This window comes from Cebus imitator, unplaced genomic scaffold (genome assembly GCF_001604975.1).
Source record: "Cebus imitator isolate Cc_AM_T3 unplaced genomic scaffold, Cebus_imitator-1.0 Scaffold10, whole genome shotgun sequence".
NCBI lineage: Eukaryota > Metazoa > Chordata > Mammalia > Primates > Cebidae > Cebus > Cebus imitator.
In genome coordinates this window covers 12,254,075-12,273,452 of record NW_016107325.1, presented here as the reverse complement: position 1 = coordinate 12,273,452, position 19,378 = coordinate 12,254,075, and the positions used below count along the sequence as shown (strand labels likewise).

General features: G+C 38.8%; 1 protein-coding gene across 1 annotated transcript in view; it reads left to right on the top strand.

Annotated features, from left to right (window-relative positions):
* STK39 (serine/threonine kinase 39) overlaps positions 1-19,378 on the top strand; it is a 325,035-nt gene that overhangs the window by 179,263 nt on the left and 126,394 nt on the right. The window contains exons 11-14 of the mRNA XM_017548524.2: positions 2,111-2,233; positions 2,330-2,359; positions 11,861-11,923; positions 13,710-13,780. Of these exons, the coding sequence (XP_017404013.1) occupies positions 2,111-2,233; positions 2,330-2,359; positions 11,861-11,923; positions 13,710-13,780 (287 nt within the window). The remainder of the gene's footprint in view (positions 1-2,110; positions 2,234-2,329; positions 2,360-11,860; positions 11,924-13,709; positions 13,781-19,378) is intronic.

The window sequence follows — 19,378 nt, the reverse complement described above, 5'->3', positions numbered from 1 at the left end:
TGGAAATGAAACTGACAGAGCTTGTAAACATAGAGCCAGAGGGGGAAAGGACATAAACTAAATTTTAGGATGTTAATCTGGACTCTCTCTGGAAAAGAAGATTTCCTTAGTGTAATCTCTTGGCTGAGTACTTAAAGAATACTAATTCATTGACTACCTTGCGTTCTGCAATTTTAGTAAAGATAGAGTTTTGTTTTGTTTCTGATACATAATTTTGTTTTCTCACTTCTTAGTTGACAGTATGTTTTGTAATAGACATGACTTTAAATTCTCCCTTTTAAATGTAGTCATTAACATATGTTCCTCTATGTTGCTACCACCATGATCAGTGTTGCTAAGAAAATAATTAATTTTATGTATATGTCAATAGAAAATTATTTTTTCTTCCTTTAGCCATTTCTACAAGCATTAAAATGAGCAATCTGTTCTGCAAATCCTGAAGTGCATTTTGGCATTTTTTTCTATGGTACTTTGCCAGCATCTATAAGCACCATTAAAATCACCATTGTTAGAATAGACTTTGACAGCAACTCAAAATGCAAGTGGAAGAAATATCTGACGCCAAGCCCAGAAGGGGTTTTACTAAGTACTAACTATTTCAAAGATAAATTAGTTTAAAAAATATTTTTGGGGAGTGGAGAAAAAAGCTTTTTTGAATAAAGTGAGCATAACTCTTTGCAATTATGAAAAAGAGCTTTGTACTTGCTTTCTGACTTTCTGTGTTGGAGCTCAAATCTTCTAGGCCAACTGGTCAGGATTACTTGTACAGGTTCTAGATGGTACAGCCTTCAAATCAAAGCCAAACCCTAGCATGCATTTTTTGTGACTTCACATTGATCTGACATGTATACTAAACTTATATATTTAAATTTAAGTTCTGTGCTGTTTCCCTTGGTTTTACTGAAGCTCCTGTGATACAACTAAATAGTGTCTATTATAGAAAGTAGACTTTCTTCACATCATAGTCTTTCAGTCTTCAAAGGACATTATTACATAACTTCTTGCTTGCAGTTATTCAGTGGCATAAGGAGAATCACAGTTGAGTGGAAGTCTAAGGCTTTGTTTCTTACCTTGCTTTGCCTTCATTATTGTGTGATCTTGGGTCACATTCTGGGCTTTCATCTCCTCACCTGTAAAATGAAGAGGTCGGACTATATTGTCTGGAAGCTCCCTTTCCACTTGAAGTTTCTCTGAATGCTTGGACCACGGCTGTTAATGTTCACGTCATGTTCTTCTGCTACAGTGCTTTGTTTAATTACATCTCAGTACATTTTTTAAGGAAATTACTTTGGTCACAAAGGCTCATTCTCAGTCATCCTGTGCTTTTAAAAGTTTTGCTTTTCCAACCACAGAGACTTTTGAAAAGCCTGCCGTATGGATTACATCTCTACCCAAGCTCAAAACAATTTGAAATAATGAGGAAGACTGATTATAATCTAGACACTGGCATGGCTGCTGATTATCAAGCTGTGTTCCTAGCAATCTTACAAGTCTCATAAAGGCTACAAAGTGTGTTAAGAGTGGTCTGGTGCTGTTTGGTTTTGTTCAAATAGGTTAAGACGAATCCTGGGGAAGCAAGCATAATGTCAGGTTCTGCAAAAGAGTGAGGCGGCAATAGAAGGGTGTTCGCTTTGTTGTCTTAGGTTTTAGATCGCCGATACCCCTGGTCTCGTATGCTTCATTAGGCTTCCTGATTTCTCTGCCTTTGCTCAGTCAGCAGGATGTTGCTTGCATGCGCTTCCTTGAAGGCCTTCCTACCATAAGGCCTTTTATATATGTGGCCACTAATAAAGTGTTAACTGAAGTAAACTTGAACAATTAGCTTGATTCCTAATGGCTTATGTGTGCAATGTTCTTGTAAAATATTTTGTTCTTCATGTATGTAGTAATGCATTTCAAAAACACAGCATTTTTGGAAAGAGGGTGAGTTTGGGAGTCTAGAGGCTGTTGTAGTCTTTTTGGATCTTAACCTCTAGTTGTCATTCCTGGATTCACAGCCACTCAGGTTATTTTCAGGATGGTGTCTATGCTGTATAACCCAAGTAAGCAGCACCAGTGAAATGGTTCACATTTGACTAGTGAAGAGTTGTGTGGGCTTGTTTTCATTCAGGTAAGAAGAGTTCCTGGGTCAAGCGGTCACCTTCATAAAACCGAAGACGGGGACTGGGAGTGGAGTGACGATGAGATGGATGAGAAGAGCGAAGAAGGGAAAGCAGCTTTTTCTCAGGAAAAGGTAAATGACATCGTTGATGAACTAATCTGTGTGAATTTTATTTTTGTGATTGTGTGTGTGTATATATATATTAATGGATATATAATTGTTTTACAGTCACGAAGAGTAAAAGAAGAAAATCCAGAGGTGAGCTATGGCTATTTATCTATTATTTTGCCATTTCATTGCTTTCTTGGGGTATCAAAGTCTGATCCATTTAGGGGAGACGCTTCAAAATCTCATGAAGTAGAAAGGAAAGGCACATGGACTTTGCAGGTCCTGATTCTGTCCGAGTGACTTTGGGCTCAATAGATCAGGGCAAATTACTTTGCTTTCTGAGCCTGTTTCCTCTGTCAGATGGGGATGATCACAGTACTTAGAATACAGTTGCCATGAGGATTGACAAAATCATGTACACAGAACCCTCCATGGAGTCCTTGGCATAGACTAGGTAATCAATTAATTTTAACTCTTAGGATTACTGCCTTTAGAAAACATATTAAGCATACAGGCAAAGTGTCTTCCATGATTTTTGTTTGCCATAAAGTAGATATTGAAATGGTTAGAATCTCTTGGTTGAATCTGTTGGTCTTTGTTTTTAAATCTTCTAAATAGTACCTTAGTAGCTAAGGAGCACTCTTTCAACAGCTTCCCTTTGAGGCCTGGTCATCTTTTGATTAAGAGATCATATTTGATTTACTTCCTCCATGTGATTAATTATCCTAATGCCTAATGACTAATGATAACTGTAGTTCACAAGACTTGCTAATTCTCCTAGAGAAAATTTGAGCATATTTAAATAGCTCCAGATATTTTACAGACCTAGTAATTAATGTGTACCCTGATAAATTCTCATTAAGAAAACAAAAAACTTTAGGCTACAAATGATATCTACCCCAACTTTTTTAAATTAGCAGACATTTCCTTTTGATTAAATGTAGTAACGCTCATCATTCAGTCTGAAGTGACAGTAGCCAGCTGGGTCTTGTAAGGAGGAGGGCAGCAGAGCCATAGGCCACCCTTTCTTCTCCTTTTCTTTTCTCTGACCCTTCTCTCTCCATCTTTCATGACACATGGATACGCCTTTCCTGGGCATTTTCCAGCTTGCCTATCTCTCCATGGCAGCTCGCCTTCAGATTTTGTTTTATTCCATATTTATCATATTAATTCACCTCTCCATTTCATACATAAAATGTAAACTTTGGGCCAAGTGCGGTGGCTCACTCCTGTAATCCCAACACTCTGGAAGGCTGAGATGGGCAGATCACTTGAGGTCAGGAGTTTGAGACCAGCCTGGCCAACATGATGAAACCCCGTTTCTATTAAAAATATAAAATTTATCTGGGCATGGTGGCCGGTGCCTATCCTAGCTACTTGGGAGGCTGAGGCATGAGAATTGCTAGAACCTGGGAGGCAGAGATTGCAGTGAACTGAGATTGCACCATTGCACTCCAGGCTGGGTGACAGAGACGCCATCTCAGAATATATATAATATATATCTGTATTTACTATCTATATATTATATATAATATATAGATAGATAATATAGATGTATATTTTATAGATAGACAATATAGATATGTATGTTATATAATATATAGATAATATAGATAAAATATAGATATAGCTATATATTTTATATATATATATATATATATATATATATGTGTGTGTGTGTGTTTTTGTTTGGAGCTCATCACCAATGGAGCTCATCACCATTGCTCCTAACAAAGGGGGATGACATCTCAGCTTTGATCAGAGATGTCATCCCCCCTTGTTAGGAGCAATGGTGATGAGCCCCACATGTAACACATTGGTTATAAGGATTTAAGATAATCTCTTACTATGTGCTTGTTGAAATTGCTAGGATAGCTGATTTGTTATAATAGCAGTATCTTTTTGGCAAGAATTTTTTCTGCACAGATAGGAAGGGAAAGAATATGCAGCATGATGTGAGTTGATCTTCAAGCATCAGTACTGACCTTCTTTAGTGGGATATGAAAGTCATAGGTGGTTTACTGCATCCAGACTCATTTGATTTCTTAGTGCATTTGTCTGTTAAGATACTGATTTATAATTAAAGAAGCATATGAGTCATATGAGTAGACCTCTTTATTTATGTAAAAGGATACATATGTTTTTGTGTAAACACACCAAATTTTAGAAATAACCAACCCTACCTGCTATTGCACAGCTTCTCAGGCTAGTTTTTTGACACCCATTCCTTTGACAGCATTGACATTTGATTATCCTGAGCTGTATTAAGAGACGCTACAGTGATGCTTCCTGTCCTTTCTGCTTACAATTAAAGTATCCCTCTGATTTGCCAACTACCCCAAACTACTTTCTGTAAGCAAAGCATGGAGTATTTTATTTCTCTATGATAAAGGAAATTAAAAAGTGTTAAATATGTAAATATTCAGCAAATATCTATTATGTGCCTACTGTGTGCCCTGTCTTAATAGGTTTAGGGGATACATCAGTGAGAAAACCAGGGCAGAATACCTGTCTTTGTGGAGCTCACATTCTTATGGGAGGAGATAAACAATATATCAAAGTCTTAGTAAGTAAGTAAATTGTGTGGTTTGTTATAATGGATAAGAGTGATAGAAAAAAACAGGATAGGATGGGGACTTCAGGGAGTGTAGTAGGAGGTTGTAATTTTAGATCGGTTGGTCAGGATAGGCCTTACTGAGAAGAGACCTAGAATAATGATTTGAAAAAGATAGGAGAATGACATGGAATAAAAACTGAAAATCACTTCTATCCTCCTCCCCTTTTTACCCCTGTGACTGTCATTTCATTCCACGGAAGTCATCAGCGTGCAGAGTTTTCTTCCAGACCTTTCCGTTTGATTCCACACTAATATGTTCATTAAAAAATCTGGCATATCAAGTCCAGGTGCAATGACTCACACTTGTAATCTCAGCACTTTGGGAGGCCGAGGCAGTGGATAACATGAGGTCGGGAGTTCGAGACCAGCCTGACCAACGTGGAGAAACTTCATTTCTACTAAAAGTACAAAATTAGCTGGGCATTGTGGCGCATGCCTGTAATTCCCAGTTATTCGGGAGGCTGAGGCAGGAGAATAGCTTGGACCTGGCGGGCAGAGGTTGTGGTGAGTTGAGATCCTGCCATTGCACTCCAGCCTGGCCAACAAGAGTAAAATTCCATCTCAAAAAAAAAAAAAAAAAAAAAAAAAATCTGACATATCACTTTTAAAGCATGAGTGGAATTACAAAAACTAGAAAATATTTCTGCAGCTTGCTTTATTGTTTTGGCAATCTTTCCACTTTAGGAACTATAGACCTGCCTCTTTTTTTATTAACTGACACACAGTATTGTATTAGATGAATGAAAATTGTTTATTTAACCATTTCCTTTTTGGTGAGCACTTAGGCTGCTAATACACACATCATTCCCTTAACTTTTTTGTGTATGTATTTCAGGGGGCACATAGATAAGTAAATTATAGTGATTGCTTTATGTGTCTGCTGATTTTGAATTTTTGCAGTTTCTGTCAATAGCTGTACCAATCAGTGTATACAGCCTTTGACAGTGTACTTTATACCTGTAAACAACTTTGAGAGTGAAAATGCTTATCTATGCCATATAACACGTTTGGATGCCAGAGTGTTTACATTTTAATAAGCTTTTCATGTTTGTCATTACATTTGCAATTTAGTTGTTTTTCGACTATAAGCCACTAGAAGATTCAGATAGTATTTTATGAAAAAAATGAACAACATGACAGTTTGTGTTTCTTTTGCATCTAGTAGTCACTATACATGTACATGGATGACATGAATTGGGTATGCACTGAAAGACAAACATGAAACAGGTGTATGAGTTGGCATATAGTATTTATGAGTAAGTCAGAAGTGATTCTAGGGATCAGAAGACATTATATAATTGAGGCCAAGTTCAGAAAAGTAGTCTCGTTAGTACCATGTTTAGCAGAGTAAGGTACTACAATACACTAGGGATATACATATGTCTTTTATTATTATTATACTTTAAGTTCTGGGGTACATGTGCAGAAGTGCAGGTTTGTTACATAGGTATACACTTGCCATGGTGATTTGCTGCATCCATCACCCCGTCATTTACATTAGGTATTCCTCCTAACGCTATTGCTCTCCAGCCCCCCACCCCCCTGCATTACCTCCCCTAGCCTCCAACCCCCCGACAGGCGCTAGTGTGTGATGTTCCCCTCCCCGTGTCCACATGTGTTCTCATTGTTCAGCATCCACTTGTGAGTGAGAAGATGCGACACTAGGAATGTTTAATGAGTGAGGGGCTATTTGGCTCCCAGGAAGCATGAGGTAGAATGTCCAAGTATTACGGTACTAATTGGAGAAGACTGAGAAGGCCTGAGTGGGATGTTAGTCAGAGGGCCATTGAGAAGATCCACCTCATCCTGGACCATATTTGCAGATCCTCCTAAATCTAAGAGAATTTCCAGAATAATCTATAAGATTTTAGAGTTGCATTACTTATCTTGGGTTTCAGATCTAGCTTGAGATTCATAGCCATCAACATTACAAATTTGGCCCTGTGTTCTTAGCCTGATATTTTAGAAATACCGAAATATTAGTTACCCACTAGTAATTAATAATTTATAACAAGTAGATAGTTCATCTTCATTTCACTTGTTTATCATCATATTCTACTTGGTTGATGGAAGCCAGTGAAGACTAAAGGTTAATAATAATCCTAATATTAATAATTAATTAAACAGATATTTAATCTGTGCTTAATTTCTATATGGCACTATATTAGGCACTGTGGGAATTTCATAAAAGCAAAGAGAGCCCGCTAGCTGGATGTTTTTAATCTCTTTGGATGTCAGGGGAAGGGGTGGTATTTGCAAGGATGGTTTCCTTAGGTATTATTTACTAGCTTATATAGCTTTTTAGCTTATATGAAACTTCTGTTATGCCATCATTGATCTTCTTTTGACCAGTGGATTTGGAACCTCTTTTTGTCAGACTAAAATAATAAATACATGTTTTATGACTTTTTGTCAATTTGCATTATATCCTGATTTTCCATATAAAAAGTGAAATTGACTTCATCTTTAAATTTATAGTTTCATTTGGGTTCATTTAATGGAGGAGGGCATTTGCTAAGGCTTCTATTAAAGTAACACTCTTTTTTATAGCTGCATCGCAGTTAGGTGACATGAAAATAAACAATTTACAACGCTGGCTGGAAACCGTTTAAAATGCAGTGTTTAGACTCAACCCACAGATTCTGATTTGGTAATTTGGGGTGATGTCCAGGCAACTCTGATTTTTAAAAAGCTGCTCACAGGATTCTGATTCACAGCTAGGAACAAGAACTGGCTAGGAAAACTGTACAAATCCCTCAAATCCAGAAGTCCAGACTGGAATCTAGGAAGCTCGTGTGCTCAAAATTCCTGAAGATTTGTTTTAAATATCTATCAGAAATTTCCAAAATAAAAATAAGAAAAAACAAAATGTTTCAGAAATCTCTTGGAAAAGATGTCTTTGTTTAATCAAGGGTAATGAAGCAGGTGGGAGAGGTTTTTGGCTGAAGCCCAAAACCTTTATACACAAAAGGTATATTGATATACATAAAAGGTATATTGAAAAGTTTTGTTACCAAGAATGTAGACTTGGCTAATTATGGGAATGTTTCTGTTTCCTAAATCTGGGATTTTGCTCTGAGAAGAAAATACATTTGGTATTTAAATTGAGTTAATTTTATTAGCGATTAGATGCAATGTGAAAACTTTTTTTCCCCTTATATTACTGATTGCTATTGTCACATGTTTTTTAAGACTACTGTTAACTTTTAAAAATTATATCTATGAAAATGTGGTTTCCAAATGCCTGTAAGCTGTCAAACATGTTTGTTTTATAGCCATATGTAGATGCAGAGAGAGATTTGATTTCTTCTCCTGCTTTTATTATGGTTATTTTTAGTCATCACAGACTGGTTTAACCTGATACTTTCATGATACCACTTTCTAAAAGGTGTTATTGCAGGTGACTGGCCTTCTGAGTAGTTGTGAGGAAAGGTAGATTTGTCTCAGAAATCCATAGTATATCTGAAAACGACCTTTTGATTTTGGAATAATTTTTGGTTTATTGAAATGTTGCAGAGTGCAGAGTTTCCATATACTGCTCTAGCAGTCTCCCTCACTCTTCTTGTTTAATCCTCACAAATTTGTTACAACTCAGAAACCAGCATTGCTGCTTAACTATTAGCTAAGCCCCAGAGTTTATTCCCTCGTCACTAGTTTGCCTATTAATGTCCCTTGTCTTTGCCAGGATCCAATCCAAGATAGCACATTGCATTTAGCTATAATATTTACGAAGACAGAAAAGGAGTTCATTAGACAGAGCTCTTTTTCTTTCTTTTTTTTTTTTTTTTTAGACAGAGTCTCACTCCATCGCCAGGCACCAGGCTGGAGTACAATGGTGCAGTCTCAGCTCACTGCAACCTCCGGCTCACTGCAACCTCTGCCTCCTGGGTTCAAGCGATTTTCCTGCCTCAGCCTCCCAAGTAGCTGGGACTACAGGCATGCACCACCACGCCCAGCTAAGTTTTGTATTTTTAGTAGAGTTGGGGTTTCACCATGTTGGCCAGGACGGCCTTGATCTCCTGACCTTGTGATCCGCCCACCTTGGCCTCCCAAAGTGTTGGGATTATAGGCGTGAGCCACTGCGCCCAGCCATTAGACAGAGCTCTATGAAAAATTGGAAAGCAGATGTTGTCTCTTCTCTCCATTCTGAGATCTTTTCCTCTCTTACCCTGTCCTAGGTCACCATCAATATCTGTTGCCATGGTGGCGGTCAACGTTAATCCATTATCTTTCCTTCCCCCACCGATATGATTTGACTGTATCCCCACTCAAATCTCATCTTGAATTGTAGCTCTCATAATCACTACATGTCATGGGAGGGACCTGGTGATAGGTGCTAGATAATTGAATCATGGTGGTGGGTTTTTCCTGTGGGATTCTTGTGATAGTGAATAAGTCTTATGAGATCTGATGACTTTTTAAAGTGTAGTCTCCTTCACATGCTCTCTTGCCTGCCACCATGTAAGACATGCCATTGCTCCTTCTTCACTTTCTGCCATGATTGTGAGGCCTTCCCAGCCATGTGGACCTGTGAGTTCATTAAACCCCTTTTTCTTGATAAATTACCCAGTCTTGGGTAGTTATTCATAGCAATATGAAAGTGGACTATACCCTCCCATCAAAATACTCATTCTCTCAAATGTCCATCTTATAGAAAATTGTTTAAAAGGAAAAGAAAAACCCTGATAAATTGACAGCTGCTTAATATGTTACTTTCTTACAAGTTTTTACACTTAGAAGAGTATGCCCAAAAAAACTATGTCCTAATCCCATACAGTGGATCGGTAATGGTGACGCTTGGAGGAATGCAGTTGGTTGTCCAGGAAGATGCTTTGTACAGCAGCTACCTGTATTAAGCCATCCTTGCATTGCCACCTGAGAGTGGGTTATTGAGAAAGAAAGATTTAATTGACTCACGTTTCTGTAGGCTGTACAAGCATGATGCTGGCATCTCTAAGCTTCTGGGAAAGTCTCTGGGAGCTTTTGCTTATGACAGAAGGCAAAGTGAGAACAGGCACATAATTTGGTGAAAGCAGGAGCAACAGAGAGAGTGGGGAGGAAGTGCCACACGTTTTTAAATGACCAAATCTTGTGTGCACTCAAGAGTTAGAGCTCACTTGCAACCAAGGGAATGGTCCAAACTATTCATGAGGGAATCCACCCCATGATCCAAACACCTCCTGTCAGACCCCATCTCCAACACTGAAGATGACTTTTTTTTTTTTTTTTTTTGAGACAGACTCTCACTTTGTCACTCAGGCTAGAGTGCAGTGGCGTAATCTCGGCTCACTGAATCTTCGCCTCCTGGGTTCCAGTGATTCTTGTGCCTCAGCCTCCCAAGTAGCTGGGACTACAGGTGCAAACTACCATACCTGGCTAATTTTTGTATTTTTAGTAGAGACAGGGTTTCGCTATGTTTCCCAGGCTGGTCTTGAACTCCTGGCCTCAAGTGATCCACCTACCTCAGCCTCTCAAAGTGCTGGGATTACAAGCATGAGCCACCATGCCCAGCTGAAGATTTCATTTCCACATGAGATTTGGGTGGGCACAAATATCCAAACTATATCGCTTCCCTGTCCAGCTCTCCTGTGCATCTGGGCACATTTTCTGAGGTATTACCACATTGCTTTGTGCATCAGAGTGGAGGCTGGTCCCTTCATTGTATTCAGGGTTACACCTACACAGTGAGGTTGCAGGATGTGTGGGGGGTTCCAGCACCCTGCCTAGTTGATTAGCTCTCCATCCTGATGATTGTGCAGGGCAGGAGATGGGTCTCCCCAAGGGAAAGAGAAGTTTTCACCTCTAAGTAAATGCCACTAAGGTTTTTCAGATTACAGGAGTTCTTTGACTAAAGGAAGTTAAAATGCTATTTGCAAGTGCTGATGTGGCCTTTGGTTGTATCACAAATTTAAGAGTCTGGAATCACCCTGAAAGAGTCTTTGTAAGAGATCATTTGGAGTAGGCCCAGATCCTCTGGCTGGTTAGTGAATACAGGCTGTTCTTTTAACATAGCCATTTCCTCCTAACGTTTTATTATAAAAATTTTAAATACAGCAACATTAAAACATTTTATAGTGAACGCCCTATACCTATAATCTAGGTATCATCATTACTGTACTTGCCCTATCGCATATATATCCAACTTTTCATCCTTCAGTTCACCTTAACTTTTTGATGCATTTTAAAGTGAATTGCAGACATCAATACACTTCTCCTTATTACTTCAGTACTACCATAGTTATTTTGGAAGAAGCATGGAAAGTAAGAATGTTACGCTCTTAAACTTTAGAGAGCTCTTGCCACAAAGAATTTTTGATGATTTTAGGTTTAGAAATGGGAGATCCTTTTTGTTCATTTTCATTGCTGATTCTTTTTGAGTTTCTTTTTGTTTTTCCAGTTTTGCTCCAGGGCAGAGTTCACAAAAGTAGAGCTCAAGGCAAAAATAATGTGGTTGTAACCTTAGAGTTGGGTTTCTGACTTCGAGAGGGGAGTATAACCTATCACTTTAGCACTCCTCTTGGGTCAGTGTCTTTTAAAAATGCAACTATCCTGATGTATTTTTGAAATACCGTGAATAATTGCTCATAGTTACGATTAAAGGGGAAGGTTTTATGAACGCTAACATCCTTTCATTGAGGGCCCATTAACCTTAGATGAAATTGTGCAATCAGAAAAAATTATCCTACGACATTTTTCAGTTATCATATTTAAAATATCCAATAATTCATGCCCTTTCACTTTAGCTTAGTGGGGTTCTTTTAAAACACAATGAGGGTTATTTGGGGAACTTGATAGAGACACAGATTCTCTTCTATCTCTGTGGAATTCTGAGTCATAGGCTGGGAGGAGCCAGGGGTCTTTAACATTTATCCTAGATGATTCCAACACAGGTAGTCAAAGAGCCGCACTATGGGAAATATTGCTTTATGATCTTTTGAAAACTATTGTATCAGATAATTGGGACTTAATGTTACCGCACTCACCCTGTCTCCTTTGGGCTTTCTTGAATGCTGTAATGGTGCCTCTCTTAACAGATGGCAGTGAACGCCAGCACCATCCCTGAACAAATACAGTCCCTCTCTGTGCACGACTCTCAGGTATGTTTCTCTGCCAGTCATTTCGTTTGAGATGCTTTGTAGACAGATCTTTTTAAACAAACCAACATTTTAAAAAGATAGACAATTTCAAGGTAGTATCTCCAAATCAAGGGCTTATAAGATCTCTTTTTAAATAGGTTGCTATTGACCATGCTTTGTGGGACCTCCAACCTTTAAATGATAGGCTCAAGAGTGAGAATTGATTACCACACTGCTCCTGAAGTTGCTGGTACTGTGGAAAAGAAGAAAAGGAAAGAAAATGACACCATTCTGTTATATTCCAGCCACATAACATTGTGGTTAATTGATACTTTCTTTTTTGTTCCTGGTTGGATTTCTATAACCTGTTTTCCTAATTCTGTTATCATTGAATTTTATGGGCCAATTCATCTCTACAACTTGCCTTGTAAAAATAATAGTCCAGTGACTGTGACACACATTTATAATGCATATTTATTAAAGTTATTGGACAGAAGATGTGTGCTGTGAGTCATGGTGGGTGGTGATGAGGGATGCTGAGCGATCCAGGGAAAGACCTAGGGGCATAGAACCAGAGCACCGTCCCGCATTCTGGTTCTGCTGTATAATTAACAGGCAAGACCTTTTGTTCTCAAAGTGGTTGTACTACAAAGCATCACCACCATCAGGATCATAATTTTCTTTCTTTCAAACTCTGCATATTCAATTTAAATTCGTTTCTGTTTTACTTGGTCTGTGTTTTATAAAATAGCCATATATTGGAGAGATAATTAGAGTGATTTTGTTGGCGTGAGGAAGTCAGCAAACCTGTTTGAGGTCAGATAGCTAATGCTGGGCCCTTATTTTATAGCTGAAGAAGTAAAGGCTTGCAGAGGTGAGGTGGCTCCCCCGCAGTCACACCACTGGCTAGAGGCTGAGCCAGGATTCGGTTTAGCTCTTTATGCTGAATCAGGCAACTCAGTAAGAGACCTTGAGATAAACTGTAGGGATTGGTTGAGTGATGAAAGGCAAATTAAGGATAATAATGGATCAGAGGGCAAAGAGAGTAAAAGAAACAGGAAGAGGGATTAGGATAACTCATACTGGAGAACATTTTATGACTCATTTTCGTATATATCATTTTATTCTCCCAGCAACCTTTTAAGGCAGGCGTTATTCCCATTTTATGAATGGGAAAATAGATACAGAGAATGACTTGCTCAAGGTTGCATTTCACTTCAGTGGCAGAGCCAAGTCTTGACCTGAAATGCCTTATTTTTTGTACTCCAACAATAAGGCCTGCTCATGTCCCGGAATTCCCTGATAATAGGGAGAGGCTGTATGGTAGAGATGTTCATGGTTTATAATCAATATTCAAGAAAGTGGGCTCTAGGTGAGAAAGGCTGAAGAGATAAACAGTGGCTGAATCTTCTGGGTTCCACCTTCCTCTGCATTGCAGGGTTTAAGGTGCTCAGCCTTTGTGATCCCCAGGTTTCAATGGTAACAGTCCATGGTGTGAGTTGTGAGGTGCCACTTTAGGTAGCTGATGCTTCTTTGGACTTACTACAGCTTATACAAGTTGTTCATGATGCCCATCCTATGGCTGAGGCTTTTTGTATGAAACATTCATATCCACAATTGTGGTGGGAATTAGGTACCATTACAGCCTTCACACAGGTGTTACGATGCCAAACAAGGCCTGTGTGTATAAGGATCTAGTTTTGAAATTTCCAGAAAGAAACGGCTATATGAATCAAGTGATACTGTGATTTTATTCATTCCTTTCCTGATACAGTTTGTAACACCACTTGCTGTTTTCTTTTTTAAGGGCCCACCCAATGCTAATGAAGACTACAGAGAAGCTGCTTCTTGCGCCGTGAACCTCGTTTTGAGATTAAGGTAAGCAATACTGTTGTTTATTCTGCACTGTTTTTCCTATGGTACAATTTTTTAAATCTCCTTTGATAACTTTTCATAATATTAGCATAAAATAAAATCGTTAGGTTATTTGATTTCCCCAAACCACCAGTGTATGCTGTATTCCCAGGGCTAATTGTGCTCTTCTAATTGCTTGCTAAAGAAGAATAAGAAAGAAAAGCACCATATGAGTGTGTCTGCAGGCTCAGTGTACCTTTCATTAAGTTTTTTTTTTTTTCCTTGCCTTTTCTTTTTTAGGTTTCTTTTTCTTTTTTACAATGTAAGATCACAGTAAGAGATTTTTAATGAGTTTCTTTCACACTTCAGCAGTCGGTCTCTGACAGAAATAAACCATGCTTGTACTACAGGTTGCCTGTTCAGAACATTTTTCAGTGGCAAGTTTGATCAGCCACTGTGGAGAAATGACAGATATATTTTTAAAGAAATCTCAGTCTTCTAGGAAGTGGATACAAATATGGTGCCTGACAGTATGGTCTTTGTCTGCAGTCGAGTGAATGAAAGCGTTTTGCGTTTTAAGGATTTTTTTTTTTTTTAACTTAAAGGTTCATCTTTGTGATATTGTTTGCTAAGAATTTGGTATCTCAAGACAAAGGAAAACTGTTTGAACTAATTATAAACAGCTTAGTTTACCAGTTCCATCAGAATACTGTCACATCTTTAAAGACGTTTTAAAAGAAATTATGCATATGTTCTTCTCACCATTAACAAATAAAGCATGAGGCATTTTCAGAGTTGTAGGTACAAAAAGCGGGCTCATCCTCAAGGTTAGTTTCGACCCCTCTGTGTTACCACAGTCCATCTGAGTAGATCATCGGCACCATAATCACCCTTCATTTCTGATGGTCATTTATAGTCTCCAGTGCATTTCACCTACGTATCAGGGGAACCCCCACAGTACCCTTGGTGTGATTCAGTTCAGAGTTGATTTCACAGTCAAGAAGTGAAATTTACAAGGCTGTTTTCCTTACTTTTGAGAGGAGCCTTGATTATTATTCACAGTTAGTGAATTTAGCAATCGCTAAAGAATGAGATAGCCCATTCCCTTTTTGTTTGACTTTAGAATCAGATACTTCTTTCATTTATATTTTACTTATTCAATTATTTATTAATTCAGCCCATATTTATGAGGAACCCACTCTGCACCAGGAGCTCTGTGCCAGGTTCGTGTTTGTCATTGAAGTGCAGTGGTAAGCAAGACTACCAAGGTTTTAGTCTAGCCCACTGAGCATGCAGTGTTGGAAGTGACCTTTAGAATTCAACAGTCCAATCGCCTACTTTATATATGTGGGAATCTTTTTTTTTAGTGTCCCTTCTGGATGTTTACCTAGCTTCTGTGCATACTAAAGCTCACATTTTCTCCGTGATTGCTCCTTTAATACTAAAAAAGCCTTAATTGTTTGATGGTTCTTCCTCCTTCTGAAGGTTAAACTGACTTTTCTGTTCTGGAGTCCTGTGGGCTGTAATTCTTCCCCTTAGTGGAAATATCTTGCTGTCTGGATAAAAGTCTCCTGGAAAATGTGTCAAAACATATACTACTGAGCTTTAACTTTAGATACTGTTTTGCCCTGGGCAGTAGAGCAATATAAGACAAATGCATTCCCTTTTTTTTATGAGACCCATTTGTATATTTGCAAGGCATGTTCTTCTCTTTTCTTAGACAAAATACTATAAGAATCTTTAGCCTTTTTCTTGTCATACAGTTTCTCTGTATTGCTCTTGCAATCCTACTTGTTCACCTTTATTTAGTCTGTTTCTGCCTTGGTTGTATTTTCTCTTGTGGGTGTAGGTTGTTTTCCTGTTTGTGGCTTAGATAACTAGTCGTACATGATGCTTCAGGAAGAAAGGGTCCAGTGTTCAAATTGTCAAGAAACAATGCACAGTCTTCATCCGTGTGTGTGCACACATACCCACATGTGCGCACAGACACCTTTTTTGGAAATTACAAGGAATATTAATATATTAAATATTTTAAGAAGTTCTACAGGAAAGGAATTTGTTTAACTTTCTTTAAAACCTGTTTGACCTCATAACTCTTTTCATGTGGTTATTTTGTGTCCCTTTTGTATGCAGCACCCATATTTAAATACAGGATTTTAGATGTGCTCTGAGCAGGCTGTAGTGCAGCATTAAGATAATCTTATTTATTTATTTATTTTTGTAATCCACACTTTATATTTCACCTAAATCAGCCCGAGTTTTCATTGCCTTTTGAAATATCCATGCACATTGGTGATATGTTGAGCATCACTCGGCAGCCAAACAAAACAGCTGATTTTTAAAAAGGGTTACCAAGCCTAATTCTGAACTGCAGCTCTAGATACAACTTATCATTTATCACTAATAATTAGCCTGATGGTTTTGATTCATTTCTTGTCCACTTTATATTTCAATCATGATCATCAATGTGTCATATTAGTTCCAGTGTTTGGATATATGTCCATTGCCAGTGTGATTAACCTGCCTTTTAATCGTTACCAAAAACATTGATTAATGTGTTTAGTAGTTTGAGGGAGAAGAGCCTTCTGACATCTGTTAGAAACCACTCACTGTTGGAGCGACTTTCAACAATGAATTAATGTTCTTTGCTACAGTTGTTTAACCAGCAACAAATTCAATGGACTCTGCTATCTTTTAGTGGACATCTAACCAATTATTCAGAAGGCTTTCATAAAGGGATCTATTATATATGTTGTTGATATTAACATGTACCACATTAATGGCATTTTCCTGAATCTAACAACATATAAACACTTTCAAATAATGGAAATGTATTGTAGTATGACTTATTTTCTGTGAACACATGTTGACACCTAATTGTTGGTACATTTGTCTACTTAGGCTGCCATTAAAAAAATACTATAGACTGGGCATCTGAAACATTAGAAATTTATTTTCTCACAGTTGTGGAGGCTAGAATCTGGGATCAGGATGTCAGCATGACTGGTTTCTGGTGAGGGCTCTCTTCTTGGCTTGTAGCTGTATCTCTGCTTACTGAGTCTTCACGTGGTGGAGAGGAAGTGAGAGCAAGCTCTCTGGTGTCTCTTGGGTCCCACCCTCATGACCTCACCTAAACATAATTACCTCCCAAAGACTCCATCTTTAAATACATCACATGGAGGTTTAGGGCTTTAACATGTGAATTTTTTTTCAGGGTGGGGCACAATTCAATACATAGCAGTTGGTATATATTTTTTTCACTAAGTGTTTACAGGCTAGTTATTTAGCCTATTACTTTTCATATTTGTGAACTCATGAATCCCTCAGAAATTACTGTTGAAGTAGGGTGGAAGGGGGATGTACTTCAGTTTGAGAAACAGCCTTTGAAAGTTCTAAGTTAAATGCTATTACTTTTTTGTGATCACTTTGTTCTAAAGTAAATGAAAATGGTAAATTCATTCATTCTATAAATATTTATTGAGCACTTACTATGTTCATGGCATTGTTCTAGGTGCTGTAATGTACCAGTAGAAAAAACAAAAGGCAGCCTTCTTAACCTCAAGGAGCTCATGTTCTAGAGCCAGGGAGAGGAAAAATTCAAATATTCAAATTGTATGTTTGATATACCAAGTTGTCTGAAGGAAAAGGATGGTATTCTGTATTATCTAAGATATATTTATTTTGCTGTGTGAAAAGCTACCACAAACTTAGCAACTTAAAGCAACACCCATTTATTACCTCAGTTTCTGTAGGTTGGAAGTCCGGGCACAGTTGAGTGGGGTAGCCTGCTCAGTGTCAGGCTGAAATTAAGGCATGCTCATCCAGAGCTCGTGGTCCTCTCCCAAGCCTTTTTGGGCTGCTGGCAGAATTTAGCCCCTTGCAGTTGTAGATTGAGGCCCTGGCCTCCTACAGGCCATGAACAGTTTGCAACATGACTGCTCTCTTTTTCAGGAGCAGCCGTAGACCTTCTCCCCCACTCCGCCCTCACCCCCAAGGCCTCAGTATTTCTGTTTAGGTTTTTTACCTGATTAAGCTGGCCTCACCTAGGATAATCTCCCTTTTGATGAACTGAAAATCAACTGATTTGGAACTTTAATTATATCTTCACCTTTGCTGTATGACATAACTTAATTGCAGGAGTGACATCCATCATAGTTACAGGTCCTGTTCATGCTCAAGGTGGGGGATGACGCAGGGCATGTTCACCAGGGAATCGGTTCATTGGGATCATCTTAGAATTCTGCCTACCACTGAAGGTCTCTTCAAATAAAGTAATATTTGAACAGACAGATCCCTAATGGAAGTGAGGACACAAGCCATGAAGCCAAGCAAACAGCACTTGCAAAGGTTTGAAGCAGGAAGTTTGTTCTAAGCAATGGCAAAAGCAGCCCGGAAACCAGTGCAGGCAGAGCTGAGGTTATAGGCATAGAGAATTAGCAAGGGCCAAATCACATAGGGCTGCGCAGCCTGTGGTGAAGACTTTAGATTTTACTGTTAGAGGGAGGAAAACCACGGGAGACCTGTGATCAGAAGAGTGATATCGTCTGAATAAAATTTTAAACAGAGAGCTGCAATTGATTTATAGAGAACAGACCATGTAGAGAGCATATTAGGTGGCTGTGAGAGTCCCTTGGCAGGCTACTGTCATGACATAGTGAAGATGATGTGACTTGGACCAGAGTGAAGACTAATGGAAGTGGTAAGCCATTACTGGATTCCGGGTTGGAGAGAAAGAACTTGATTATTCAATATGAGTAACCCCCCCATATAGGTACCGAGGAAGGAGAACTAAGCAGAATCGTGGCACAATTAGTGACTGAAGAATATCTCAGTTTATAGTGTTACTACTCAGTTATTTCCCCTTATGTAACTCTCTCTATATAATCATATATTAGTTTGTAGAATGAGTGCCTAAAGAATATCTTACTACTCAGTTATTTCCATATATATATATATATATATGTATATAAAAAACTATATCTTAGTTCATAATCGGAGGAGTGCCTAGAGTAGACACGGCACAGAGCATGCATTAAGGAATAAGCAGCTTATAGTCAGAGGAATGTCTGGAGCAGACACAGTGCAGAGCATGATTTAAGGAAAAGCAGTTATACCAGGACAAGAATCCATGGCCCAGGTGGCAGCATTCAGTATCGTAAAGATAACTGCTGTATGGCAGGCTTGGGGCAAGAGCCACTCCTCCTGATAAAGGAGTTGAAGGACTTGCTTCAGTTCTCGTGGAGGGCTGCCCTCAGACCGGCAATCCCTCGAGCATCTGAGGATTCAAAACGCCTCCTGATAATCGCACCTTGGTAACTGTGAACTTTATCAGCTCTTGTTACTGTGCTGCTCAAAAAGCATCTTCCTAACAGAACTCACTGGAAGCTGCCAGAAGGTGGCGGTAGACCCTGACAGCTGTCACTGCTATGTGACTTTAGTATCCTATAAATCTTCTTAGGAGTAGCATGCCCATAGATAGAGGTATTGCACACTGCACCCTCTTCACTGTGCACAGCCCACCTCCATGCCTTGGTGACCTAATGGGGGTGGACCCCTTACTGCACATGGCCCACCTCCTTGCCTCGATGACCTAACGGGGGTGGAGCCCTTGCTCTCACTGTC